At 39.2% G+C, this 25,794-nt stretch overlaps 3 protein-coding genes and 1 long non-coding RNA gene across 4 annotated transcripts; 2 read left to right on the top strand and 2 right to left on the bottom strand.

The window, feature by feature from the left end:
- Window positions 1-2,046: 2,046 nt before the first annotated feature.
- LOC124269598 (perlucin-like) lies at window positions 2,047-6,304 on the bottom strand. Its single transcript, XM_046704626.1, has 5 exons — window positions 6,226-6,304; window positions 5,244-5,329; window positions 4,472-4,562; window positions 3,577-3,796; window positions 2,047-2,116 (listed from the first exon to the last, which is right to left on the bottom strand). Exons 1-5 carry the CDS (start codon window positions 6,296-6,298, stop codon window positions 2,098-2,100), a joined length of 489 nt encoding a protein of 162 aa, XP_046560582.1. The 5' UTR covers window positions 6,299-6,304; the 3' UTR covers window positions 2,047-2,097.
- A 988-nt stretch (window positions 6,305-7,292) lies between these two features.
- LOC124269593 (perlucin-like) lies at window positions 7,293-10,121 on the top strand. Its single transcript, XM_046704615.1, has 5 exons — window positions 7,293-7,345; window positions 7,916-7,922; window positions 8,414-8,504; window positions 8,942-9,161; window positions 10,032-10,121. The coding sequence occupies exons 1-5, from the start codon at window positions 7,293-7,295 to the stop codon at window positions 10,057-10,059; spliced, it is 399 nt and encodes a 132-aa protein (XP_046560571.1). The 3' UTR covers window positions 10,060-10,121.
- Window positions 10,122-12,039: 1,918 nt separating this feature from the next.
- Window positions 12,040-17,382, bottom strand: LOC124269592. The gene is made up of 8 exons (XM_046704613.1): window positions 17,322-17,382; window positions 16,277-16,371; window positions 15,913-15,969; window positions 15,357-15,486; window positions 14,673-14,776; window positions 14,454-14,513; window positions 13,479-13,776; window positions 12,040-12,077 (listed from the first exon to the last, which is right to left on the bottom strand). The coding sequence occupies exons 1-8, from the start codon at window positions 17,377-17,379 to the stop codon at window positions 12,040-12,042; spliced, it is 840 nt and encodes a 279-aa protein (XP_046560569.1). The 5' UTR covers window positions 17,380-17,382.
- Window positions 17,383-20,207: 2,825 nt separating this feature from the next.
- Window positions 20,208-20,846, top strand: LOC124269590. The gene is made up of 2 exons (XR_006896547.1): window positions 20,208-20,356; window positions 20,531-20,846. It is a non-coding gene; the product is annotated as an uncharacterized LOC124269590 (long non-coding RNA).
- The last annotated feature ends 4,948 nt before the right edge of the window (window positions 20,847-25,794 follow it).

Raw genomic sequence — 25,794 nt, 5'->3', positions numbered from 1 at the left:
ATAAAAACGTATACCTTTGAGCCAGGTTACATTACGCATATTAACTGATAATAAAGTAACAGATTCTGCATTTATTTATCATAATTATGTGAATGGTTTTCGCGATCTGGATGATCAAGTGTTTAGATCATACCCATAATGATATACTGAGGAAAACAAAGGGATGACATGAAAGCACAAGTGTTCCTCTATTTTTCCCATGTTTCTTCACAAGCTTTGTATCGCACAACGTGTGAAGAAATCTGGAACAAAATAAAGGAACACTTGTGCTTTCATGTGATCCCTTACATGTTGCCCTCAGTATAGATGGAACAGTATGTTTACTGTTCTTCCGTTTTATCGACAGCTGGGATGGTAAGGACATGTTTACCAGACAGCCAAGCCTCCAGAAAGGAGATATTTGATCATGATCAACAAATAATAAGATCAACGTCTGACCATATGTCTTATGTTCAACAACGCCCTTTTATATGTGTGTGTGTGTGTGAGATCCTACATCCTACGGGAAACGGTGTTACAAGAAGATACCAACAGATAATAAAGAAACATAATATATAAATATCCTCATGAGTCATCGTTTTGCATTCGCGGGGCATTGTGTTCTTAGAATATCCTCTTAACAGGGACTGCAGAGAAATTGTGCAGTGTGTCACCGGTAGAATATCTTCCCAAAGTGATTTTGACTTTTAGTTCTGTCACAGTTTAGAGAGTGAGTGAGTTAAAATTTTACATCGCGTCGGCAATATTACAGCCATATAGCGATGAAAACAAAGTAATCATTTAAAGATGTCTGTCGACAAAGGACAGTAAAATAGGTGTATATATCACAGTTTTGAAAATAAAACCAACCTGACCATAATTAAAATAAGAAGAGAGTAGATCCAATAGATGCAATCGTACCAATTAAAACTAGGCTATAAACCACCAACATATATACCGGTAATCAGGCTGACCACCTTACTGGGGATCAAGGGGACTTACAGTGCTTTCGCTTCCTACATGATTTCCCAGCAAGATTTATGCCATCCCTTTGGTTATCAGTGGCTGTAGTTTTATGCTAGCTAATATTTAAAATACTCAAGCCAATCAAAATCCTAAAACACGAGACAATATTATGCACTTTGATCAACAATGGACTTATATTTCACCAATATTTTTACATTACTTTAACCCTCCTAGTGTCACCACCATCTATTTTCTCAGTTGATCATAATATTAATCCAACTTAAAACACATGTCGATTTCAAAATTTATCTATCAGTTCAATTTCTCTTAAGAAGCCAAGAATAAAATGAGCGTTGACATTACTAAAAAGATCCATTAGACTAGTGGAATGATAATAAAGATCCCCTGTGAGAGAGAAATCGACACAATCTAGCAATACCAGTTTAGAGAAGTATATTGCTATTGAACATAATCTACACAACAAATCTTAAAGTGTTAACGTAAGGGAATGCGCAAACTAATGTACACTCAAACTTGTGATTGCAATGGAATCTTAGTCACAACCTTCATTTTTAGCCCGAAACACTAGGCTACACATGCGTTGACCTTGATGTGTTTTGTCTTTAAATTGCAAGATATTTACAAAGTCATATCATCAGAAATATGCCAGATTTCTGTCGTTATTTTATTAAAGATGTTCAGAAGACATACATAAATAAATACACAACTAAATGTAATGTAACTATAATTTGCATTGCAGCGAGTGCCTATAGCAGATGAGTTCTAAACAAAATGAAAAATGTAAACGTTGCAACTTTCAGCTTTTTTGCAATTGATCGCAATGTTAAGACAGAATTTGCGATCTATTTCCGACATACTTCAAACTTAAGCAATATGCTCTATGCCAACTTGCATGGCATCGCAACTGATTTATCGCAACGTTACGCCATACTTGCGGCATTACTTAGCAACAAATGGCTTTATGCAACGGAGCCTTAAAAGTAGACATGATGCGCTGAGAACCAAACCAATGAATTCTGGTGCAGTTGTATTAAATTACAAGAGTCGTGAATAATACATTATGACCAAAACGCATGTTTGTAAATCGCGACCTTTATTCCAGCAGTAAGACAATCATCCATTTTGTTTTACTCAGCTACATTTTGTTACCCTGAAACATAAAGTGAAAAGACAAGCTTAAATGTTTTCTATTTTAACGTAATATTAATCATTACATTCTGTATAAATGGGACGGTATGAGTGGTTAAAGCGTTCGCTCATCACTCCGAAGACTCGGGTTTCATTCCCCATATGGGTACAATGTGTGATGCTTTGATATTGCTTAAATATTGCTAAAAGCGGCGTAAAACCAAAACTCACTCAATCGTTTTATAGTTTCAAAGTATAAAGGATAACCAGATCACATGCATACACGTATTTGCTTGGCACATACATCCACGCGTTATCATATGCCCATAGCTAAGTGTAGGACCTCTTTGTGCTTTCCACGGTAACCAATAGGTCCATCTCTGGCAGTGGATGACATGTCTATTCAAACCCATTTGTCTACCGCCAGCTATGGACGACATGACTACTGCTGGCTATGGATGGTGTGTCTTATAAACCCCGTCCGCCCATTGCAGGCTATGGATATCTGCCCTTTCCTTCATTGAATCTGACTTAAATGCTAATCCTTTTTTGACTCTGGAAATGTCTGAATCACCAACACATATTCCCAGAACATGACCCCGTCCTATTTGAACATCGCGCCGTGTCCGCGCACAACAATACCTTTACTTCGGGCAATGGATGACTTGTCTAGAGAGTACTATGTGTACATCGTTGGATCTATTGATGCAGTTCCCGGTAGTCACGATATGGCTGAAATATTGCCGATGTGACTATAAATCTTAACTCACTCCCTCCCTCACTCACTCAGTTCCCAGTAAGGTCATTGTTCCAAGTGGAGTCTTTTTCTTCTTGTGTTGTGACATTTCTAGGTAAACACCTCCGACTCGTTCTCGCTATGCCTGACGTGTCTACGTTTCTTTTGTCTACAGCTGGTTATGAATGACGTGTCTTGGTTAAACCATTTGTCTACCTCTGCTACCGTTGTAGATCAAATCTTCGACTTTTGGTATGATCGAAGGAGTGAAACCCAATTGTCTTCATATAGCTATGATGACTTGAGTCTCTGTGTACTGTTTTTACTGTATATGCATGAACCCAATGTCATTTCCCATTTTTCACCTGCATTATTATCCGAATTCGCAGCCAGTTTATTCCTTTTCAGAAAATGGCTCGGGGTTAAGGACTCTCAAAGTAGTGATCGGCTCACTCATACCCCTCTAATTTCCAGCTACTCACTTTGTCATACAACCCGAATTTCAAAAAACGTACACTTTCTCACACAATGGCTCGAGGTCGGGGCTGTTACAGCAGTGATCTCCCCTCTGACACCCCTCTGAATTCAGTTATTTATGAAGTCGTACTACCTAAATTCCCAACAACTTACCTTATCTCACACCAAGGCTCCAGTTTCGGGATGTTACAGTAGTCATCTGCCTACTGTTACCCGTTTGATTTCCAGCTACCGATTCAGTCTTCATATCTAAATCCCCAACAACTTACTCTGTCTCACACAATGGCTCGAGGTCAGGGTGGTTACAGTAGTGATCTGCCCACTGATACCCCTCCGATTTCCAGCTACTCATGCAGTCCTGCTCGTCAGTCTTCTGGTTTGGCTCTCCAGGGTACCAATCCGTGTAGTTCAGTGGGTTCTCCGACTTGTCCCACACATAGTAGCCTTCAAACCGAATGTCGTTAGCTCCTAACCAGACACCATTGCTAACTGAAACAGACGTTGTGAATCAGCAAATAATTTCAAAGTTAAAAACAAGTGTGTGATTTCTATGACATGTGCGACTTTGTATTCGATAAACATTTAGGAATATTTATTCACATTCTAAATGCAGTTAGTAATCAGTAGTTTCAAATATACCTCTTACTTTATCTGTCACTCAAACGTGGCATCAGCAACATTAATGGAATGACGTTATTTGATCTCATGACTATTAGGATCAGAAAATCTTCCAACCTTTAGTCTATGGAAACAATAAATTATAAGTACGACATGCGTGTCGCCTTGCAGAATAGAACCTTTTTTCAAAGAATGTTTATCAGCCATTCAGGCCAGGGTGAAATAATGGGATTTCTTTTATATTTAACAAATACATTTCACATTCTACCAAGGTGGAAAGTCAAAATCCGGCGTTTGCTTTCGCGAACAATTGCTTGTTGGCAGAAATATCCTAGGTGTGAAACGATGACCTGTGAATAAATGTTTGAGACAAACCAGTGATTGATATTGTGACCACAGATCCACTACACAAGCAGTCATCAAACCATCAACCCTGACCACCCGATTCTTTATGAAAGTTTTGGTTGTTAGGATACACGTTTTAACACGGACCCCTCACAGGGTCACAGGTTTTAACTTTATTTACAGGTGGTAAATTTCTCTTACTAATCTTTTCCTTCAGGAATGCCTTCACAAATACACCTTCCTCTGCTGTTTCAATCTCGGTCAAATGTCCTTGGTGCTGTCGGCAATATACCTAGAAATTAAGACTACTATGAGCGAGTGAGTGAGTTTCGTTTTACGCTGCACTCAGCAATATTCCAGCTGTATAGCTGCGGTCTGTAAAATATCGAGTCTGGACCAGACAATCCAGTGATCAACAGCATGAGATCGATCTTCGCAACTGGGATACGATGACATGTGTCAACCAAGTCAGAGAGCCTATCCAACCGATCGCGTTAGTCGCCTCTTACGACAAGCATGCATATGGTTATAACCCATTAGCCCACAGGAGAATTATAATTTAAAGCATTTGCTTTGACAGTAATCCGAACATATTAAGAAGCTGCCTCGTAACTTAAATCTGTCACCTTATCATATGATCGTTCTAAAATACATCTGAACTTCCGTTACTCATTGCAACCTCATCCATGCGTTATGAACTGTTTCTGAGTCAGTTTAGATAGAACAGGGTGGATTAAGGCCCCTTAGGGATAATCATACATGATGGTGTAAGTATCCGCATTAATATTGTTTTGTTTTATTTTTTACTTCGAGTCAGTGGGTAGTGCAATATCGAATGGGGAAATTACAGTTCTAAATATTTCCCAATAGTTGCCTTCAATTAAATCAAGATGAAGGAATGTAGTGATGGAACTATTTGCCACACATAATAACAATGGAATGGTAACGTGACGTGAAGCAATGGGGAACTTGCCGATGCTTTAATGAAGGTCATCTTCTGATGGTGGTGAAAGTAGCAGGATTCCTCAAACTGGGTATAGCCATTGGGACAACCAGCACCTGCAACGGTACGATCAATCAATCGAAGGATCTATCAGTCAAACATTCAATGGATCAATGAATGGATGAATCAATCAATCAGACAACATGGTAATGACTGGCATATACACGGAGGACAATTTGCAATGTTAGTGACAATAATTATCATTTTTAAATGTTGCTTAACACATGACATATTTTTTTGTATGCAAGATAAATAGTTTTAATGTCGACTGTATGTATGCATGTATGCAGTGAGTGAGTGAGTGAGTTAAAATTTAAAGTCACATCGGCAATATTTCAGCAAAATCGTGACTAAAACTAGTTCTAAATATATAATACATACAGATAATATGTAAAACCCTGTCAACGAAGGACAGTAAAACCACTAGATTATCACAAAATGAGTTAAAACTAGCTAGCATATATCTTTAAAAGTAGAACATTATTTTTTGACAATACAATGTAAAAATGGGCCAGTAATCGCCAACAACTGAAGGTAGATCACCATACTAGGGACCATGGGGACTTACAGTATGTATGTATGTATGTATGTATGTATGTATGTATGTATGTATGTATGTATGTATGTATGTATGTATGTATGTATGTATGTATGTATGTATGTATGTATGTATGTATGTATGTATGTATGTATGTATGTATGTATGTATGTATGTATGTATGTATGTATGTATGTATGTATGTTTTGCAACGTATATATCTAGAATCGGATATTCACTTATGTTAAGGATGGTCACCTATGCATCAATATTAGGAAATGATTTAAACTCATTGTAGTAAAATACTAATGGCTTTGCATCAAGGATGTTTGCCGGAGTGGAAAAAAAGGTAAAATGTTTAGAGAAGGATGCAGGATTGCTCTTTCCTTGGCGATTAACAGACTTTTGTGTTACCTGACACTGCTGGTGCTAGTAGGAGCAATGTTCCAAGCAATACCGTGACCATCCTTCCACGGTGTGGTGACATTGATAAAGAAGGACGAAATAAAATACTTTAACACTCTATCTGACCTGAGATAAGTAAGGCATCTTATCAGCAAACGGACCGCTGACCCAAGGTTTGCAAGCAAAGAACATTGTACCAAACAATTGATGTCTCAGGTACACATGCATGTACCGTTAGGTCTATATATCACCATATCGATTTTGTGAATTGTATTAATGTCTCTACACAATGCATCAGAATATCTGACCGTGTATAGTGAAGGTAACCGTTATAATTTCACTACCAATATTGTAGTGATACTTTAACAGTGTGTTCATCTATAATTAGATGTTAATGGTCTCGTTGTAGTATCCGGTGATGTTAGAAATGTATATTGATACGAAAAGGAAACACTGTCCGTTCTGGCTAATGACTACATTGCCTTATATAGGAGCCGATTGCTATAACCTACTTGTCTCGACTTTGTGACTCCGCTGACCGACCAGATCTGAATCAATTCTAGGTCACTGTAGCAGCTGTGTAAGACTCACTCCTATACATCATGAACATGAACAACAAACACCCACGTCTATTCTCCAGCGATTTAAGATTGTATGTGACATTTAAGCATATTCCAGCCATATTAGAGCAAATTGTACCCATCTGGATTATCGAGGGTATTCTTTGACCAGATACCTGCACGAAATTCTTGTGAAACTGACCTAATTATGCTGGCGTGATTTGTTTGTTTCACATATAAACTGAAAGTCTCTGTCAAGGAATACATGTTGTTAACAGTTGGTCTCCCGACACACATCGAAATATTGTACATGGTTTATTTGCAATACGCCATATTAAAATGCAGCGTATGTGATAAAACCAGATGTCACACACGGATAGTTACATAAGGGAAGAAACTCTGCCAACACAACCAGCCTTACTGAACACAATCCACGTCCTCACAATTGACCTTAAATGATGTGGTGAAACTTCGCAAAAGAAATTGTCCTACTCTATCAGAGATCACGTGACCCAAATGAAATCTCGTCAACACTTCTATGTGGGCCGGTCTGTCATATCTCCTGAGACGTAACAGGTTGTCAGGTACCAGTCCGCTAATATGGCCGCCTTAATCAATACTTTCCTTTTGTTCGTGCTTTTTACCTTCCTTCCTGCAGCAGGTACACGTATGATTAACTGTCATATTATTTTCACTTATCAAACAGTACAAGTATAATTAATTGTCATATTATTTTCACTTATCAAACAGTACAAATATTAATCGTCATATTATTTTCTATCATCAAAACAATATTTCTACTTGCTTTTTGAATAGGAATACGAGTGTTTATGGATGATAAACTTCTTTATTGTACACGTGTCATTCCTATTGCTGACAAATTCTAGAATTCCTCTAAAACAGTTGCTTTTTAAAGTTTATAGATTAAAATACGTAGATTCCATAATCAATGTCTGAGCGAATATTACATGAAGGAGGCTCATTGACATCCATCACTATGTAACTTTGTTACGATATCAAAGATGACGACGGTATATCTTCTATTTGACAAGACTGTGTCTGTTCCTGCCCCGACGGATGGGTCGTGTACAAGAGCTCTTGTTACAGCTTCAACACAACCTGGCAACCATATGACACAGCGCTAAGGTATGCCTGTGTATTCAAGTGCAGTCAACGGTTGTAATTCTACTTCAATAGGACTCTTCAACCCTAAAGCACTACCGCTTTAATAAATATCCTTGACAAAGGCTGCTTACGCTTCGCACGACAGGTGCAAATGTTAAACGTGAGCGCAGTGTATTATTGGAGCTTCTGTAAATATTAAATGATGAATGTGAATAAATATAAATGGATTTTTCAGAACGATGCAATGTGAGTGAATCCGTCAATATGTGTCTTTCTGCATGCGTGTGTGTGTGTGTTTGCGTGTGTGTGCGCGCGCGGCGCGTATTGTTGAAGATGGATATAACAACTTTTGCCACAGTGGTGCGCTACGCGCTGATACGAGTCGGGATTGCAGTCAAAGTGTTTAGCAACGATTGAAAAATATCGGTTAGTAATTGGAGGGTAACTTAATCTATAAAAGAATGAACGGATTCCTGGTTATATATTATGGTGAAGGACATGTTTTACAACAGGCTATCTGCAAGACCTACAACTCCTACTTGGTCAGAATAGAAGACAGGGACGAGAACAACTTCATCAGTAATTTCATACTGAATTTTAAATGTAAGTTTCGTTATTTGAATTAAGTGATCACATGAAATGCCCATAAAACAGTATACATCATAAAAGTAATGCTTAGGATATATTCTCATCGGAGTTCAATTATGAAGCATAAATGCTAAATACATTAGAGTTGATATAAAATTATATACTGGAAAACCCTGTTGCACTGTTGCAATGTATTGCTGTCCTCATTGTCATATGTTATACATGAAATATGACTAATGGTTGATCATTGACGTGGGGCGGTGGAGTAGCCAAGTGGTTAAGGCGTTTGCTCGTAACACCGAAGACCCGGATTTGATTCCCCACATGGTACAATGTGTGAAGCCCATTTCTGGTGTGACCCGCCGTTATATTGCTGGAATATTGCTAAAAGCGGCGTAGAACTAAACTCACTCACTCACTCACCATTGACGTGTATTACATGGTATCAACAGCTGACTTTGTGGCGTGGTTCGGAGCAAATGACAAAATCCAGGAGGGCAACTGGGTTTGGGGTGATAGCGGGGTCAAGCTGACCTACTCAAACTGGGGAAATGGACAGCCTGGCTCTGAGAGCGGCAACGAGGACTGTGGGTTACTGCAGAACTACGGCTCGACGTTCATGTGGTATGACGCCAGGTGCATTGATAACGCTGGCCACATATGTGAAAAGTCGTAAGTTGATTCCTTCTTATAAGCCATGACTATATATAGTCTATCTATCCTTTGTCCTCCGCAGTGATATTGCTGGAATATTCTTTCAGCAGCGTAAAACCTAACTCACATACTCATTTACACTACGACAGCGTGTAGGGGTTGTCTCCTTGATGATGAACAAGTCCATTGCGACTTTTTAGGCAATGTATGTTACAAATATATGGTCAATTCATCTTGGCTCACCGACGTGCACATCTTTGAAGTCCAATAACACTTCTTTGTTCCAATCAATTTGGCTATTCTATCTGTTTACATATGTAAACGATCTTGTCAGAAAATGAAAACCTGTCATGACACATTTCATGTATGTAACTTGGACTCTCACTTTTTAAAAACCCTTTAATAGCATCTGTCATTTCTGGTGGGCAAGCACTCCCATGTTAGATAGTAATGCTCCGTAAGGAGTATCTGAGAGACTGCGCAGGACCATTTACCTGCCAGCTGATGTCCCGAACGAATTTTCACCTAAATCGTTATGCCTCTTTGATAATTTCTATTGTTTCGAGAGGAGCCAAAGTGCATATACACTAAAGTAATGTCCGTTTATGAGTGAGTGAGTGAGTGAGTGAGTGAGTGAGTTTATTTTCACGCCGTTTATAAACATTTGACATTTTAAACAGTACCGACTGGGAAAAACGAGTGTTGTCCTGATGATGTTTAGCAGCAACACCTACAGAATGATAGCACCAGTTAACAACACCAAATTTACTTTTAATAACTGTATCAAGAATAATTTAGGATCTCCAAACCCTCCCGCAGGAAGCAATTATGGTAGTCATGGAAAGATTGTTTACAAACCGTGGATATATTTTAATCCTTTTGTTACAGCGCATCTGGTGACAATCTCGTTGGATAAGCCTCATTATGCTTTCCTTGTTTTGAATGTAATACAGGAACTGTATAGCTTACTGAATAAACTTAAGAGAAAACAAGGCGTTTGCTGTATGCCAAACGTGCTCCTGTGTGAATATCTCTGTGTATGTGCACGTATATATGTGATTATATGTATCTATATATTCAAATGTGTGCGCGTGTGTGTGTGTGCGTGCGTACGTACGTGAGTATGTGTGTGTCATATATCTGGTCACAAGTGTGCGCGCGTGTGTGTACATGTGCTTGACAATAACAAATGGGTTTCTTTGATTTTACTGCTTGTGTGTGTGTGTTATGTATCTGGTCACAAATGTGAGCGCGTGTGTGTACATGTGTTTGACAATTACAAAATAAACCTCAAAAGAGTCAAAGAGGTTTATGCCAACAGTACGACAACATACTCAGGCGAACCCCAAATACTGAAGCTGTACAATACAATTTAGTTTTTCGGGAGTGTAAGGGCGATGGCTACACTTAGTCGAACAGGAAACACTAGCAAGGGACCAAAGTCGGTAACTAACTCAGAAAGACTCAATTATCAACAGCAGGGATGTAAATATTGATCGGACTATCGACTATCACAAGTACTGATAGACATAGTGCAGTTCGTGCGTGTGTTCGGTTTAACCAGGATATGAGTATATATTTCGCGACATGTGATGCACTTTAGGAGGGAAAGACAACACACGTAGTGCAAAAGAGCTGCAGAACATAGCTATGTGACACTTGATAAAACCGTACGTCCAAGTATGTTGCTGAAAACATACAACTGTATCCATATGTAATCTGGGATTGAAATCCACAAACGTTGGTATCTCGCACATCTAAGGGACGCAACTCCAAACAGTCAATTTCGGCGCATAAGCCGACGATGTCGCCAAAACAGCACGTAATAGCACAATAATTTCATTAATCATCTCTTCCCGTCAGTCATTGAAGCATACCACCCCCTCTGTATTCAGTGACACGAACATATTGCCAAGTCATTCCACAACAGCGGCGACGCCAGAGATACACACTATGCGCTGTTACAACAATTGTATTGTCATTGGGCGGGTGGGTTAAACATAAGTGTACATTCAAGAACACATTTACTATCACAATTGAAACACAGAGGGAGGGCCCCTGTTACTATAAATATAGATCCACAAAACTAGGTCCTGGTGCATGATGACGAACGATACCTAATATGGGATACAGGACACAAGTCATGATTTTCCAGGGATTGTATAACAGAGATAACATGATCTCCGGTTTGACAGAATGAGTAGGAGGAAGTCGTGTGACTGTATCGGGGACTCGTGACTGACATCTATAGATGCATGATTCATTGTTTTCACAGTTACAGAACTATGACTGTAATTCAAAATGATACGCTTATGGTATAGAAAACACGCGTATGCTTGCTGCAACAGGATGTTAAGAATGACAATAATCAGGGTTGTGGATGTTTTTTTATGTATTTGATGGTATTTAGTTTTATCTGATTATCGGCCAGGTAAAACCTGGCGTGTACATCAGTATATCCAATGAATAATGCATTGGAAACACGTTTTAATTCATGGGAGATATCATTCTGGCTAGGCGACTAGGGCACACACACACACACACACACACACACACAGAGAGAGAGAGAGAGAGAGAGAGAGAGAGAGAGAGAGAGAGAGAGAACAAACAAGAAACACACAAAAACACACACGCAAACACACACACATACATATAATATAATATATAGCTTGAGATTGAGAACGATTGAGAACGCTAGGGTTGATATAGGTTGTACCATAAAGCAGAGACAAGGATGATGGATAATGTTTGGGCTAAAACATGCAGACCCCGAGAACGACGGGGTAAATGGATAAAAATGGTCACAGCCACCGAAACAGGAAAAGGGCCATAATCTGTTTAACACTATATTTAGTTGCATATAAATTATAGGTAGGAGAATTCATTTTCACCAGCGCTATGCTCTCCAGATGTTGAAGTCAATCACATGCTGGACTAGTGAGAGTACATCTTATCGAGTATAAAAGTGTGCACAACACAATCGTGACTAGAGCACAGTAATGATCAATGGGTGTAATCAGCCGATCACAGTGTAACTTGATCACACCTGACCTGGTTGAAGACCTTACCTATTTCTGGTCCTGATACAAAGACGTTGGGTGTTGTCGATGAGGCTGCAGATGTTGTTGTCGCAGGAACTGCTGTAGCCTTATGTGTATGTGGTACAGGTGAAGTTTGAGGCGTCGGCTTGTGCGTCGTGTGTTTTTGATGTATTTGTGTTGTTTGGGATTGTGTTGCGTGTTTGGTTGGTACATGTGTCGTTTGTTTATTTGTTGAATGTGTTGTATGTTTATTCGGTTCCTGCGTCGTGTGCTTAGTTGATGATAATGTTGTAGTTGGCTCGCCACGCGTCGGAATTGATGAAGAAGACACAGCGGTTGCTGTTGTTGTAGGGGCTGCGAAACGTAGAGCAGTAGAGTATTAACAAAACGTTTAAGACGTTAATGGGGTGCATAACATGGATTTGACGGAGTGTTACATTGTTACATATACGTTTGCCTTTACACAACTTCAGTCTTCATTGAGCAAAGCTGTACCAACGCACACTAGGTCACATGAATGATAATTAGCACTTCGTACTACATGTATTTCTGCAGTATAAACAGATCATGATCCAATACCGTATTGATTTATCAGTGTAGTTATGGTTGTTTGTTTGTTTGTTTGTTTGTTTAGCGCCACTCTCAACACTGTTCCAGCTATATGGCGGCGATATAAGAGAAATGAAGATTCCTGTAGATTCATGGTATAACTATTACCACTGTCATCGATACAGCCGTTACGAAATGCTATTTTTGTAAGTGGATGTCAATCAATTCTGCCTTTTGGTTTTATATTTAGAAAGGGGTTTGCACTGGAGTATATATAGGTAGATCACCATACTAGGGACCCCAGGGACAGTACCTTTGCGACCTGCATGGACCCTAGCTGGATTTACACCATCCCAACAGCAGCGGGCGATTGAAGGAAAATTTACCCAAAATAAAACTCACAAACATACTACGTTTGATATATCCTGGTAAGTTTAAAGTTACTTCGAAAGTATTGGGACTTACGTACCGCTACACGATGACAATAATTGTATAAAACTCCAAACCCCTGTGAAGATACAGCCACTAACCATCTAAGTGGCTAACTATCCATAATAAAATATATATCTATATACATATTATAAACCAAATTTATCAATTAATTCTATTTCTTTTCAAAATGACAAATAACATTGCTAAAAAGATCCTGCATTGTTTTGGTACTGAAATATGTATCCCTTGTGATGGAAAAATCAATAAGTCAAGCAAAATGTCAGACGAAGAAACATATGGACTAAACACTTACCTTTACAAATACCGCACGACAGCGGACAGAATTCAACGGATATGTCAGGGTCTGAACAAGCCGCTCCAACAGCTCTGTGACAAGGGAACAGAGACTGGTCACGGCATGAGGACGGTGGAGCAAACGTCAACGTTGCTGAAGTACCTGCGACGCTGGTGCTTGTCGGTGAAGTTGTAGGGAGTTGCTTTATGCCAAATGCATAGTCAAGACAAGTCTGATCGTTGCAACAATATACACACTCTTTGTGCCCTTTGTCTTGAGTGCAGTCTGTTGGATACAGATTGGGTGGATGGATGCACTAGAACAGAGAGTGAATACATGGATGCTGAGAAAATAGACGCTACAAAACCCTTTTCACATCAATAAGACATTTTTGCTAAAAACAGAGTGGATTGTACAATTGTGACTATATCATGAGTATATATTTGTTTCAGCAGTATTACAGCTGTTCGATGTTGTTTGTAAACCAATCGAGTCTGGTCTAGACAATCAAGTGATTGTCAACATGCGATATGACACATCATGTGTTTATGAATCACAATGAAATAGTGATGACACCAGGTGATAGCAAAAAGGTGAGCGTATCGTGCCACGTAGGTGGCGCACCGTCATAAACATATGTTGAGTCTACTCAGTCGTTGGCCTGAAATAATTTGCTGTAAGTCAAAAGAGGGAATTGCATTGGACATCATTCTTGTTACTGATGCATCAAATTTGGAAATTTCCTCCATATGTCTATCATAAAAGATGTAACCTTGATCAAACAACTTCCGAGCAAGAGTGGTATGACGCTCTTTGAAATCCTGATAAAAAGAGCACATTATAACCCAACTAAACTGAATAATCCTTTGGAGTGCATACCCAATTATCCTTTATAACTATACCTATCATAAACATACATCATCAACAATCCATAGGCACCCATACTGGAAAAACAACAACCAGGAACACTTTTCCTGTACACAAAATACTTACCGACGAGTTGTGGGAACATGTAGCTGACCATTTCCCATCAGCGTTCTTAATTTCACATGTCTGAAAGGAAAGTATTATATTTGTATATCACTAAAGCCTAAAACAAACAAATTCGTTTCTTTTTAAATTACTGTAAAATTTTACTACCACACCTCATCAGACAATTAAGGAAGTATCGATAAATGTACGTGAGAAGTTTCTTTATAAAAATGTACTCACTTTGTGGTGAGATTCACAGGGTATGATATTGTCCAAGCATCTTTGAGGGTCGTGTTCGTTATCACAAACTGGGCAATGGATCACACCAGGCACCGTATCTAACCCTGAACAAATTTGCACATTGGATGAGGATGACAATACATGTATGAAAATGGCGGCAACGGCATGTCAGGATGAAAGACTAGTTTTGGTGTTTTCACAAGGGGAATATGTACATATGCACTTATCGATTTGCAAGGTATAGTCCCAGTGACACCAAATAGCTTGGGGATGTTCTTGCAAATATTATCAAATTTAAGTTTCAACCGAACACATTAAAGAATTGAGACATAAGAACAACCATGAACATCTGCTATCGATGCCCCATAGCACATTGGTAAGAAATCAAGTATGTTAATTATATGTAATATAGAATCTCACTTAGGAGTATATCCATCACTTAAAATTACCATAAATATATGAATAGTCCTTGACTTTTTTGGGGCGGTGGGGTAGTCTGTTGGTTAAGGCGTTCGCTCGTCATGCCAAACAAAGATACCATTCACCACATGAGTACAATGTGTGAAGCCCATGGCTGGTGTCCCCTGTCGTGATATTGCTGGAATATTGCTAAAAGCGGCATAAAAGTAAATTCACTCATCCACTCGTTGAGTACTCACATGCTGGACCATGAAATATTCTTACCGTGTTGTATGTGTGTCATCCTGGACTGGCAGATGTCCCCAGTACAGCACACCGTGCACCTGTCCCTGGGTCCAAATGGGTGTGTCCCTCTACAGTCAGTCGTGTCTTGTAGGTCATCATAATCGCATCTCTACAGTCGGTGGCATGACATATTTTCAAATAAGGGGATTATATATGCTACAAAGACCGTGGTATAAGTTTTACATAAATGAATGCACATTTACGATGTGACACATTTCACAAAAGTTACGTGTACACACTTTGGACTTTATAATATACATCAGACTTTGTTATTGTTGATGAAGAACAGACAGCAAGGTTTGTTTTTCGTTGCATGTTATATTTTTTCGTATCCTCGTAATAAACGTACTTATTAACAAAATTATTATCATCCGATGACAAAGTCTTCAAAGATCGTCACATTAAACATCTGTACGATATCCACCGGAGACCACAAAAAGATCAGTGACTATTAGGATGTAACAAAGTTTCAACCCTTGGTCTCATACATAAAAAAGGGACTGTGCTAAATACTTTCATTAATGTGCCTGTTTACCTTTATGGTGCCACAGCCCATGGTCACGTGCCATTCATTCAAAACCCCGATACACACCTTGGAAAAGATACATGCATTGTTATAGATGAGAAGGTGATATAACACTGATCAACTCGCGGGTTGGTAGAATTCATAATTATTGTAAGAACATGAATTATATATTGGGGACACACAGACACTAAGACTCTCTCTCTCACACACACACACAGACACAAACACAGAGAGAGAGAGAGAGAGGGGGGGAGGTTATAGATATGATGTATATTGCTCAACTTTCATGTCAACTGATAATCTAATTATGTTGTAAGGAAACCAATAAGTCTGTGGTTTACTTAACAAAATGCAATGAATTCCGACTACGTACTTCTTGGTAGATGCTGCAGTTCTCTGTTCGTATCCGACACTGGTTCACATTCTGCACCCGGTGGCAACTCGGACATTGCAGAGCCAACACAGCGACTGTCAACATTATGTAATGAACAACAAAATTAACATGTGATATAAAAACATGGAATTTTAACGCATAGCATGCTTTATCAAAAGGAGACGCAATAGAAGCGACAAAACCCTTTCCACGTCCATAAGAAATCGATAGTACAATTGTGACTTTATCACGAGTATATGTTTGTTTCAGTAGTGTTAGTACAGCTGCACGATGTTGTTTGTAAACAAATCGAGTCTGGACCAGACAATCCAGTGATGCAAAGCATAAATGAAAGCCCATTTACTTTCGAGGAATATGTTTTGAGGGTAATATTTGATTTTAAGTGCATGTCATGACGCAGGATTATGTTTTCTGGGTAGTAAACAAAGCATGGTTACTTCAGACAAACAGATGGTCTTAACTGATACGGAGTTAGGAGAAACCTGCGACCAACCAGTGGTATCTGGCTACTTGCGCCTGGATCAAACTATTTAACATCATTCCCCAGTATTTGTCCTGACCACTCATGTCATGCATGCTGGTATTCGAAATGTATTCTATTTTTGTCTGGAACATACAGTACCACACAAAAAATTCTGGAGTTCGTGAAAAGAGGCACATAAACCAGGATTTCAATATACTACAATAATATGTTACTTAACAAAATGGCACATGGTATTACTGGAAAGTGATCTGGTGTACATTACATTTAGTGTTTAACAAACAATGTCTTACCAGAATTCAATATTCTACAACAACATACCATTCTAATGATATATACTACAATAATATGTCACTTAACTAGATGGCACATAGTATAACTAGGAAGTCATCGGGGGTATAATACGTATGGTGTTTAACAGACTATGTCTTACTGGAGCTCGATATTCTACCAAGAAAATGTCATTCTAATGAATGGCACATGGTATTACTGGGAAGTGATCTAGTGTACATTACATTTAGTGTTTAACAGACAATATCCTACCAGAGCTTGAGCACACGACCACGGCAAAGTAAACCAGAAGAATATCAGAGTGATCCATTGCCTTCGATTTGTTCCATTGACCTTTAGATCACACAATCTACTTATGTATCTACCACATGTGGGAAGAGGTGATCAGAAAACATGTGTTGACCTTTACAATGTGAAAAGATCCGATTTCATGGTGTGAAACTCCGACCTTCAAGGCATTACTATTTTAATGATTACAAACACTCATATGTGTTCATGAACATATCGCGTGGTCCAAATATGAAATGTCATACAGATTAGGAAAAACCTGATTAGAAACTTCTGTAACATATTGACGTAGATTTGGACAAAGACTTCTTCTAGCACAGCCAAAAACGTACATCGATATTTGGATTACTATACAAAGGCGAGTATGTTGGTATTGCAAATGTGAATATGTGCACAATATTGACACATGATTATATATTTGCTGGGATACATACCTACAATATTTAAGTATGCATTCACATATTAAAGTCATATTAAAGGGTGCAAGTGAGATTACAATATCGACATATACATAAGGCACTATTACCCAACTGACGTACAAGATCGGGTGTTCAAGCTAGCCGACTTGTTAATGCCACCTAATCCAAAATGTTCATGATGTCAGTCACTGGATGGTCTGGTGATGGTTTGATTATTTACAGACCGACGTCATACAGCGCAAATATGTTTATGTGCAGCGTTAAACAATAAACAATCGTTGGCTGCAAAGACATGCGTTTATACAGTTAAAGAAGCTTTCAAATGCACGGGTATTCAATTCCAGATACACTCCAGTTCTTCACTACCGGCAAAATAGATTTAGGTCTAATGTGTTGCCTTTTTAACTATTCATTGCACTTTTTACGTCGCCTTTGCCAGGGATGTATATTTGAGAACGTACAAACAGAGTCTTGACGTATCTTCCTGGTTGACCCCTGGACGATGAACAAACATCTTCATTTTGACCTTTTCGCAATTCATTAAGGTAAGCACAATTACACACCATAATACCTGACATAAGGAGTGAGCGAGTGAGTTTAGTTTTATGCCGAACTCACCAATATTCCAGCTACATGGCGGTCCTGACATAAGGAAGTGAAATAAAGTATCATCGGGTTTCTATTAAAAAAGAAGAGAACAGTAGGGGTGACTATTGAGGCCTAAGGAACTATTGCGATATCGATAGACTATTGCATGCTACTACTGCGATAACTATTGCGATAGTTCAGACAAAAATTCAAATTTAAGATAAATTGCCATTTTCTACAAACTTATTTTACATTAAACTGATTAAAGCATAAAATGTGTTCAGTTGTTTATTCCTTATAACTTTCAGGTCAGTATTGGTCAAGTTGTCATGATGACTTCTTCATAAACATGACTTAGTATTAAAACATTCCACAACAAGGCAACGCATTCACAGAGGATTTAATACTATTTAATCCAAAACTGTGGTTTGCAGACTCTTTGATCCCCACAACTTTGTATGTAAAATAACATACAAAATAAAGAATAAATACTGGCTCTGTGGCTCTGTCACAGTTTTGACAAATGGTCACCTTTCAGTTTCAATAGAAAACACTTACTGTGTGTAAAGTTTGGAAATTAAACAGTCCACAGGTAGATATTTTTTAGTTTTAACAACATGAAGATGAAAAAATATATCCAATGCACAGAACAGTCAACAGATTCAACAGATTTAAAGAAGACAATAATCTTTTGTCACTATGAAAGTATCAAGAAATCTTACAAATAAACATGTCAGCAGATAACTTGGTGACTCAAGGTGAAAAATAGGTTAACATAATTGGCAAATGGCAATATTTCACATTAACTCTGATTTTACTCAAATAGTGTGATGAAGGCAGATAATAATTCATATTTATCTTGGTTTCCAACTTTCCAATTCTTCTTTAGAAACAATAGTCTGTCCACATGTGCAGATGTACGAGTCTGCTAGTCCATCCATCAGTTGTGAGTGAAACATTCTCAGACCTCAGTTTTAACAGTCTCATGCAACATGGGCAAAGCAGAATATGAGAAATACTGTCGGGACGGGATTGTGTAACTTGGTTCCAAAACTCTGAACATGTTTCTAAACCCGTCATTTTGGACAACACTAAATGGCCGCAAATCCTTAACAATAAATTCTAGAATGGCTGCCGAAATATCTCTTGCTCGTTTTGACGACGAAAGTAGAGTAGTTGTTCTCTATGCGTTGACCAGTCACATTGCTTGCTATTGGATGAATGTGTGTGCACTGCCGGGGCACGATAACCTGCGCGGTGTATAAAGTAACCCGAGCGTTGCCGTACGGTATTGTCTACACGTGTTTGTATGTGGCTACATGACTCTGAGTGACGTTTTCAACAAGGATGTTTATTACAGATGACATCACATGCCCTACGAACTTCCTGGTGGACGGACTCTAAATGGAGAAATGAATGTGTGTGCGACGAACATGATCTATTGGACTTTTACTGTCTGTTTGTGCTGCATTCCTCTGGTGGTCCTCTGTGAAACTAAATGTCAGTATGATCAAGGTATGTACATGTTTGCTATGACCCATCAAAATATGTGACACTGCTGAAATCTACCTGGGAAGTCTAAGCCAAAGTGTGGTACAACATGAGTCATGCATATTTAAGTAAAGATAGGAAAAGTAAACGTACTGTACCACGTGTTTGGAGTCACACCAAAGTGTGAGTGAGTTTAATTTAAGCCACGTGGGCAGTATTTCGGCCTTATTGTGACTTTATCAAGTTTTACAGCGAAATCGACAAAAGTACCGACGTAGACAACTATGATCATTTCTCTAGGGCACCCGTAGCTTCAGAAACTCGTCGTCACTTATGACAAAGCAGGAAATATGTGAGACTTTTGTAGTGATCATTCATTTGATACATCAATGCAATAGAATGCCCATAAAGGTATTTCTTTATGTTTAACAATGGTGATTTCTTTTGGGCAACCGTTGCTTCGGAAACTCTTTTCACACCTTATGACACTGCAGAAAATATGTGAGACTATTGTAGTGACTATTCCTTTGCTAAGGAAATGCAATAGGCATGCCCGTAAACGTATTGTCTTCATATTTAACTATGATAATTACTCTGGGGCAACCGTCAGCCACGGAAACTCTTAAAGCTTGGTTCACCTTATGACACTGTAGGAAATATGTGAGACTAATGTAGTGACCATTATTTTGCTAAGGCAATGCGATAGACATGTCCGTAAACGTATTTTCTCTATGTGGAAACGGAACATAGTTATGCAATTACCGTCGTAGATATATATGACCACCAAATAGATGAAAACGATAAAAGTTTTCACATCCTTAAGAAGTTTCAGTTGCAGGTTCCCAGCTTCCAACGGAGCGTGTATTTATGAATTAATATCAGATAATGACTATACCAAGGGTCCTCGATGAGGTGAGGGAATCCTGCCCTACCGGTGGCATCCGCCATAAACAAATGCACCTGAAAAAGCACTTGAATGTGTGGTATGAGTGTACATAGGCAGTTGCATAATACATCATTTTTGCCAGTGATGCATCAGATTTGGAAATGTCCTCCAGATGAATTAAATGGCGACGGTTGGTAATGAAACTTCCAATAGATAACAATTTTAGTCGTAAGGAAACACATAAAATTTATGGTATGCCTCAGTGCGTGTGTATATATCGCAAGACCCGAGAAGATCAGGGTTAAAACTGGTCTTCAGCAACCCATGCTTGTCGTAAGAGGCGACTAACGGGATCGGGTGGTGAGGCTCGCTGACACATGTCATCGTATCCCAGTTGCGTAGATCGATGCTCATGTTGTTAATCACTGGACTGTCTGGTCCAGATTAGTTTATTTACAGACCGCCGCCATAAAGTTGGAATACTCCTGAGTGCGGCGTTGCACAACAAACAAACAAAAGCATATATTGCAAAGATTCCAAACGAAATGTTGAGATGTGCCACCTCCTTCCCTGGGCTGCTGAAAAATTCATAACTGATGGATGTTTAGTTTCTTTTCTACATTGCAATATGTTATGCCTTTGGTTATATATCAGCAATAACCGTCTGTAAACAATGAACATATAAAATATGAATATGAAAAAAAAGTATCAATCGATTATTTGAATAGATTTGTTATCAAGGTAAGGTTACAAGTTTATATGGAAATCTGTGTTTTTTTCCGAATTGGGAAGAAGTTCTTTGATCTGTAGAAAAGAACTTTACACTCAAATTAATAGGTCGTTAAGCTTACCATGTAACGTTGAACTGATACATATCCTGTTCGAAGGACATTACAAAGGTGATACGACCAGGTTCGCTGACACACACAAGATCACCCAAACACGTGTCATTATGTGCGGAAGGCAGATGTAATTTCATACCGAAGGGGACCCGTGAAGATCCGAGTTAGAATTGGTCTTCAGTAACCCATGCTTGTCATAAGAGTTGACTGACGGGATCGGGCGGTCAGGCTGGCTGACTTAGTTGACACATGTTATCGTATCCCAATTACATAGATCGATGCTCATGCTGTTGATCAGTGGATTGTCTGGTCCAGATTATATTGTTTACAGACCGCCGCCATATAGCTGGAATATTGCTGAGTGCGGCGTTAAAAAACAAACCAGTCAATCCTACCAAATGGGACATCAGCCCTGAAGTACTTCCTCCATTTTCAAATTTCTACGGCCGTATACCACCTTAAATGTATGACTGAGCCCTAAATGTAATTCCCCGAAATCAGGGGCAGTCAACAGCTGTAATTTCATATCAGTGGGGCACTTCAAACTCGAAGTACTTCCTCATATCAAACTTCTATAGCTCTCGACGAAGGTATCTGCATGTTAAACACCACACAGACAGCTTTGCGGTAAAATCGTCCCTTAACATCAAATGCATTCAAGAGCTGTAATATACACCTGCCATAGCAATAACACTGAAGTACTTCCTCTGATTTGTATATGCCATACCTGAGTTGTAAATGCTGAAAAAGTAAGAGGAAGAGATATGGTTAGTAATAGTTTAACTAAGGGGATAGCTTTGTCCGAGTTATCTGAGAAGGAGGATGTAGTATCTTCAAACACTATCCAGTAAGGTAATATTTTAAAATTCAAGCACACACACAATATTCAAAATTTAATACTGATTGTGCATGGATATACACGAATTAAGATACGTTACTATTGGGGTCTTTCGATATTCGTATAAATACTCGGCACCCGTGAAGAGCCACCACCTCGTTGGGTAACGCTAAGCGCTTCTTCATCGGATGATGAAACAATTACTAACTCAATATGGCTTACCAAACTCCCTCGAAAAAGACCAAACGACAACTAGACAATGACAATGAAGAGAATGAATCCACACTAACAGAAAATTGGCCACGTTTCGTTGTTCTTGACACTGTTGACAAGACTCCACTCAAGTTGAACCCTTTTATTATTTCTAAGGGGGATATATGGCATTGCAGGCGACGTTAAGAACATCAAACGCTTACGTTCAGGCTCTCTACTGATTGAGTGCAGTAGAAAACAGCAGGCATCTAACCTATTGACAATGTAAAATTTTGCTGGCATCCCTGTTTCAGTCACTGCCCATAGAACCTTGAACACCTGCAAAGGCATTATAAGAGACAGAGACCGTTTGTTAGCTGACATGTCAGAACTGGACATTGTATCGGAAATGAAAGATCAGGGTGTGACATATGTCAAACGATTTACCACCCGCAAAAACAACGAACTGATTGCGACAAACACATACCTATTTTCATTCTCAACTCCAAGTCTCCCTGAGTCTGTTAAGTGGGTTACTGTAGTATCACAGTTGCAGTCTACATCCCAAATCCATTGAGGTGTTTTCGATGCCAAAATATGGTCATGGTGTTAACACCTGTACCCAGCCAGTGACGTGTGCTCACTGTAGCGAGAGGTCTCATGTGACGGAAGACTCATGTGACGGAAAACGAGTGGCGGACCACCCAAGGGTTCAGAAAATCCAATAAACTTATTCAATAAATATGGTTCACTCGAGGAGATGGATGTGTCAGAAAACATCCATCCCAGGGCACATAACTTGTCGCCATCCAAAAAAGGTTAGGGATAGGTCCCCTATCAATCCACCTAAAAGATAGGTCATTTTACTAATATCGTGCAGTGGAACTGTAGAGGACTACGGACAAATTTTAATGAACTACAGCTATTAGTCCAGGATTTAACACCATCAGCATTCTGTTTGCAAGATACATATCTGAAACAGACAGATACTTTTACTTTACGTCAGTTCAATGCCTATCATTATTTTTCTCCTCTGGGTGATAGGGCCACTGGAGGATCTTCTATTCTTGTGCGACAGATGTTATTCACAGTCCTGTTGTCCTTAAAACTAATCTCCAAGCTGTTGCAGTGAGACTTACTCTGGGTGTAGCATTCACATTATGCTCTCTGTACATTTCACCTTCCTCTGCACTTCAGCAGACTGAACTTCAGTCACTCTATGATCAACTTCCGAAGCCCTGTGTTATTATGGGTGACCTTAACGGTCACAACCCCCTCTGGGGTAGTAACAACACTAATACTAAAGGTAAAAAACTAGAAGATTTCATTTCTAATAATGACTTGTGCATATATAATGATGATTCAAATACTTATCTACATCCTGCAACTGGCACTTACTCTTCTCTGGATTTGTCTCTTGCAGATTCTAACATATTCAATCAGTTTGATTGGTCTGTCCACAATGACCTTTGTGGAAGCGATCATTTTCCAACTATCCTTTCAGAAATAACTCCATCTGATTCTCCATCGTATACAAGATGGAATTCAGTTATCTAGGCCTGAATAACCTTACTGTCGATGTCCAGATTCCAACGACAGTTATCTAGGCCTATAACAACCCCACTGTCGATGTCCTGATCCCAACTACAGGTATGTAGACGTTAACAACCTCATTGTCGATGTCCTGATCCCAACAACAGGTATGTATGCCTTAACAACCTCATTGTCCATGTCCTGATCCCAACAACAGGTATGTATGCCTTTACAACCTCACTGTCGATGTCCTGATCCAAACACAAGGTATGTGGGCCTTAACAACCTTACTGTCGATGTCCTGATTCCAACAACAGGTATGTAGGCCATAACAGCCTCACTGGTGATGCCCTGGTCCCAACAACAGTTATCTAGACCTTAACAACCTCACTGTCGATGTCCTGATCCCAACAACAGTTATCTAGGCCTTAACAACCTTAATGTCGATGTCCTGATTCCAACAACAGTTATCTAGGGCCTTTACAACATCACTGATAAATGCCCTGATACCAACACCAGGTATGTAGGCCTTAACAACCTCACTGGTGATGTCCTGATCCCAACAACAGTTATCTAGGCCTTAACAACCTCACTGTCGATGTCCTGATCCCAACAACAGTTATCTAGGCCTTAACAACCTTACTGTCGATGTCCAGATTCCAACGACAGTTATCTAGGCCTTAACAACCCCACTGTCGATGTTCTGATCCCAACAACAGGTATGTAGGCCTTAACAACCTCACTGTCGATGTCCTGATCCCAACAACAAGTATGTATGCCTTAACAACCTCATGCACGTAATCAAGCTACCACGCTCTTCAGGTGGCGAGAGGCGTGATGGGGTAGCCAAGTGATTTAAGCGTTCGTTCCTCATCCAGAATACCTGGGTTCGATTCCCAACGTGGGTACAATGTGTGGAGCCTGTTTCTGGTGTGCCCCTCCGTGATATTGCTGGAACATTTCGTAAGCCATACTGACTCACTCAGTACAAGTGACGAAAACTATTGTCTTCTGTGTGAACCACAGGTAGAAAAGAGGAGGAAAATGTACTTGGCTGATTGTTCTATGATGGTGATAATGAGACCTTTTACCCCATTGGTTATGTGTAGCCTTTGCTTATTCCAACGAATAGTACATAACACTAACATTTGTCTGTTTCGGAACGTGTTCCTTTTCCTACTACATAAGGAAGTGACATAGTAATTATTACGGAAATATTATTCTCTGGAAATTGAAACTCTTCCTAATATATTTAAGCATCTCATTTAAACAGAAGGAATGACGTTAAATGATCCAGATCCAACCATGACACAACCATGACACAACCATGGTGCTTACATAATGTGACAGGTATTTTACTGGCACTGATATCGATACACACAGATTTGAAAAGAGTCACATTTTGATTGTATTTATATTTTCTGAAAATCATCGTATCCTTTAAAGGCTATTCAGCTGTTCAAATAATCAACACTACAACAATCAATTTCAACGGAAAATGACGATCACCAAGGTGTTCCGTCTTTTATTCACTTTAAGATATAGATGATAGCTGTCAGCGCCAAGAAGAAAACCAAATCTGAGACTGATATAAATGAGTCAATTTGATTTTACAAGTTGAAACATTTTTTATTCCAATTAATGCTTC

Source organism: Haliotis rubra, unplaced genomic scaffold (genome assembly GCF_003918875.1).
Source record: "Haliotis rubra isolate DU_JTF1 unplaced genomic scaffold, ASM391887v1 Scf1459, whole genome shotgun sequence".
Classification (NCBI taxonomy): Eukaryota; Metazoa; Mollusca; class Gastropoda; order Lepetellida; family Haliotidae; genus Haliotis; species Haliotis rubra.
Note: the sequence above shows the minus strand (reverse complement) of the source record. Positions and strands in the feature narration are given on the sequence as shown.

What these genes read in the sequence shown, in the direction of transcription:
- LOC124269593 (XM_046704615.1), top strand. Translation starts at nt 7,293, where the DNA reads ATGAAATCTCGTCAACACTTCTATGTGGGCCGGTCTGTCATATCTCCT. An exon ending in TTTCATACTGAATTTTAAAT is followed by an intron (nt 8,505 to 8,941) that starts GTAAGTTTCGTT and finishes TGGTATCAACAG; the next exon opens with CTGACTTTGTGGCGTGGTTC. An exon ending in GGCCACATATGTGAAAAGTC is followed by an intron (nt 9,162 to 10,031) that starts GTAAGTTGATTC and finishes CTTTTGTTACAG; the next exon opens with CGCATCTGGTGACAATCTCG.
- LOC124269598 (XM_046704626.1), bottom strand. Translation starts at nt 6,298, where the DNA reads ATGTCACCACACCGTGGAAGGATGGTCACGGTATTGCTTGGAACATTG. An exon ending in ACTAGCACCAGCAGTGTCAG is followed by an intron (nt 5,330 to 6,225) that starts GTAACACAAAAG and finishes GTACCGTTGCAG; the next exon opens with GTGCTGGTTGTCCCAATGGC. An exon ending in ATTCCTGAAGGAAAAGATTA is followed by an intron (nt 3,797 to 4,471) that starts GTAAGAGAAATT and finishes CGTCTGTTTCAG; the next exon opens with TTAGCAATGGTGTCTGGTTA.
- LOC124269592 (XM_046704613.1), bottom strand. Translation starts at nt 17,379, where the DNA reads ATGGATCACTCTGATATTCTTCTGGTTTACTTTGCCGTGGTCGTGTGC. An exon ending in TGGGCTGTGGCACCATAAAG is followed by an intron (nt 15,487 to 15,912) that starts GTAAACAGGCAC and finishes CACCGACTGTAG; the next exon opens with AGATGCGATTATGATGACCT. An exon ending in GTCGTGCGGTATTTGTAAAG is followed by an intron (nt 12,078 to 13,478) that starts GTAAGTGTTTAG and finishes TACTCTCACTAG; the next exon opens with TCCAGCATGTGATTGACTTC.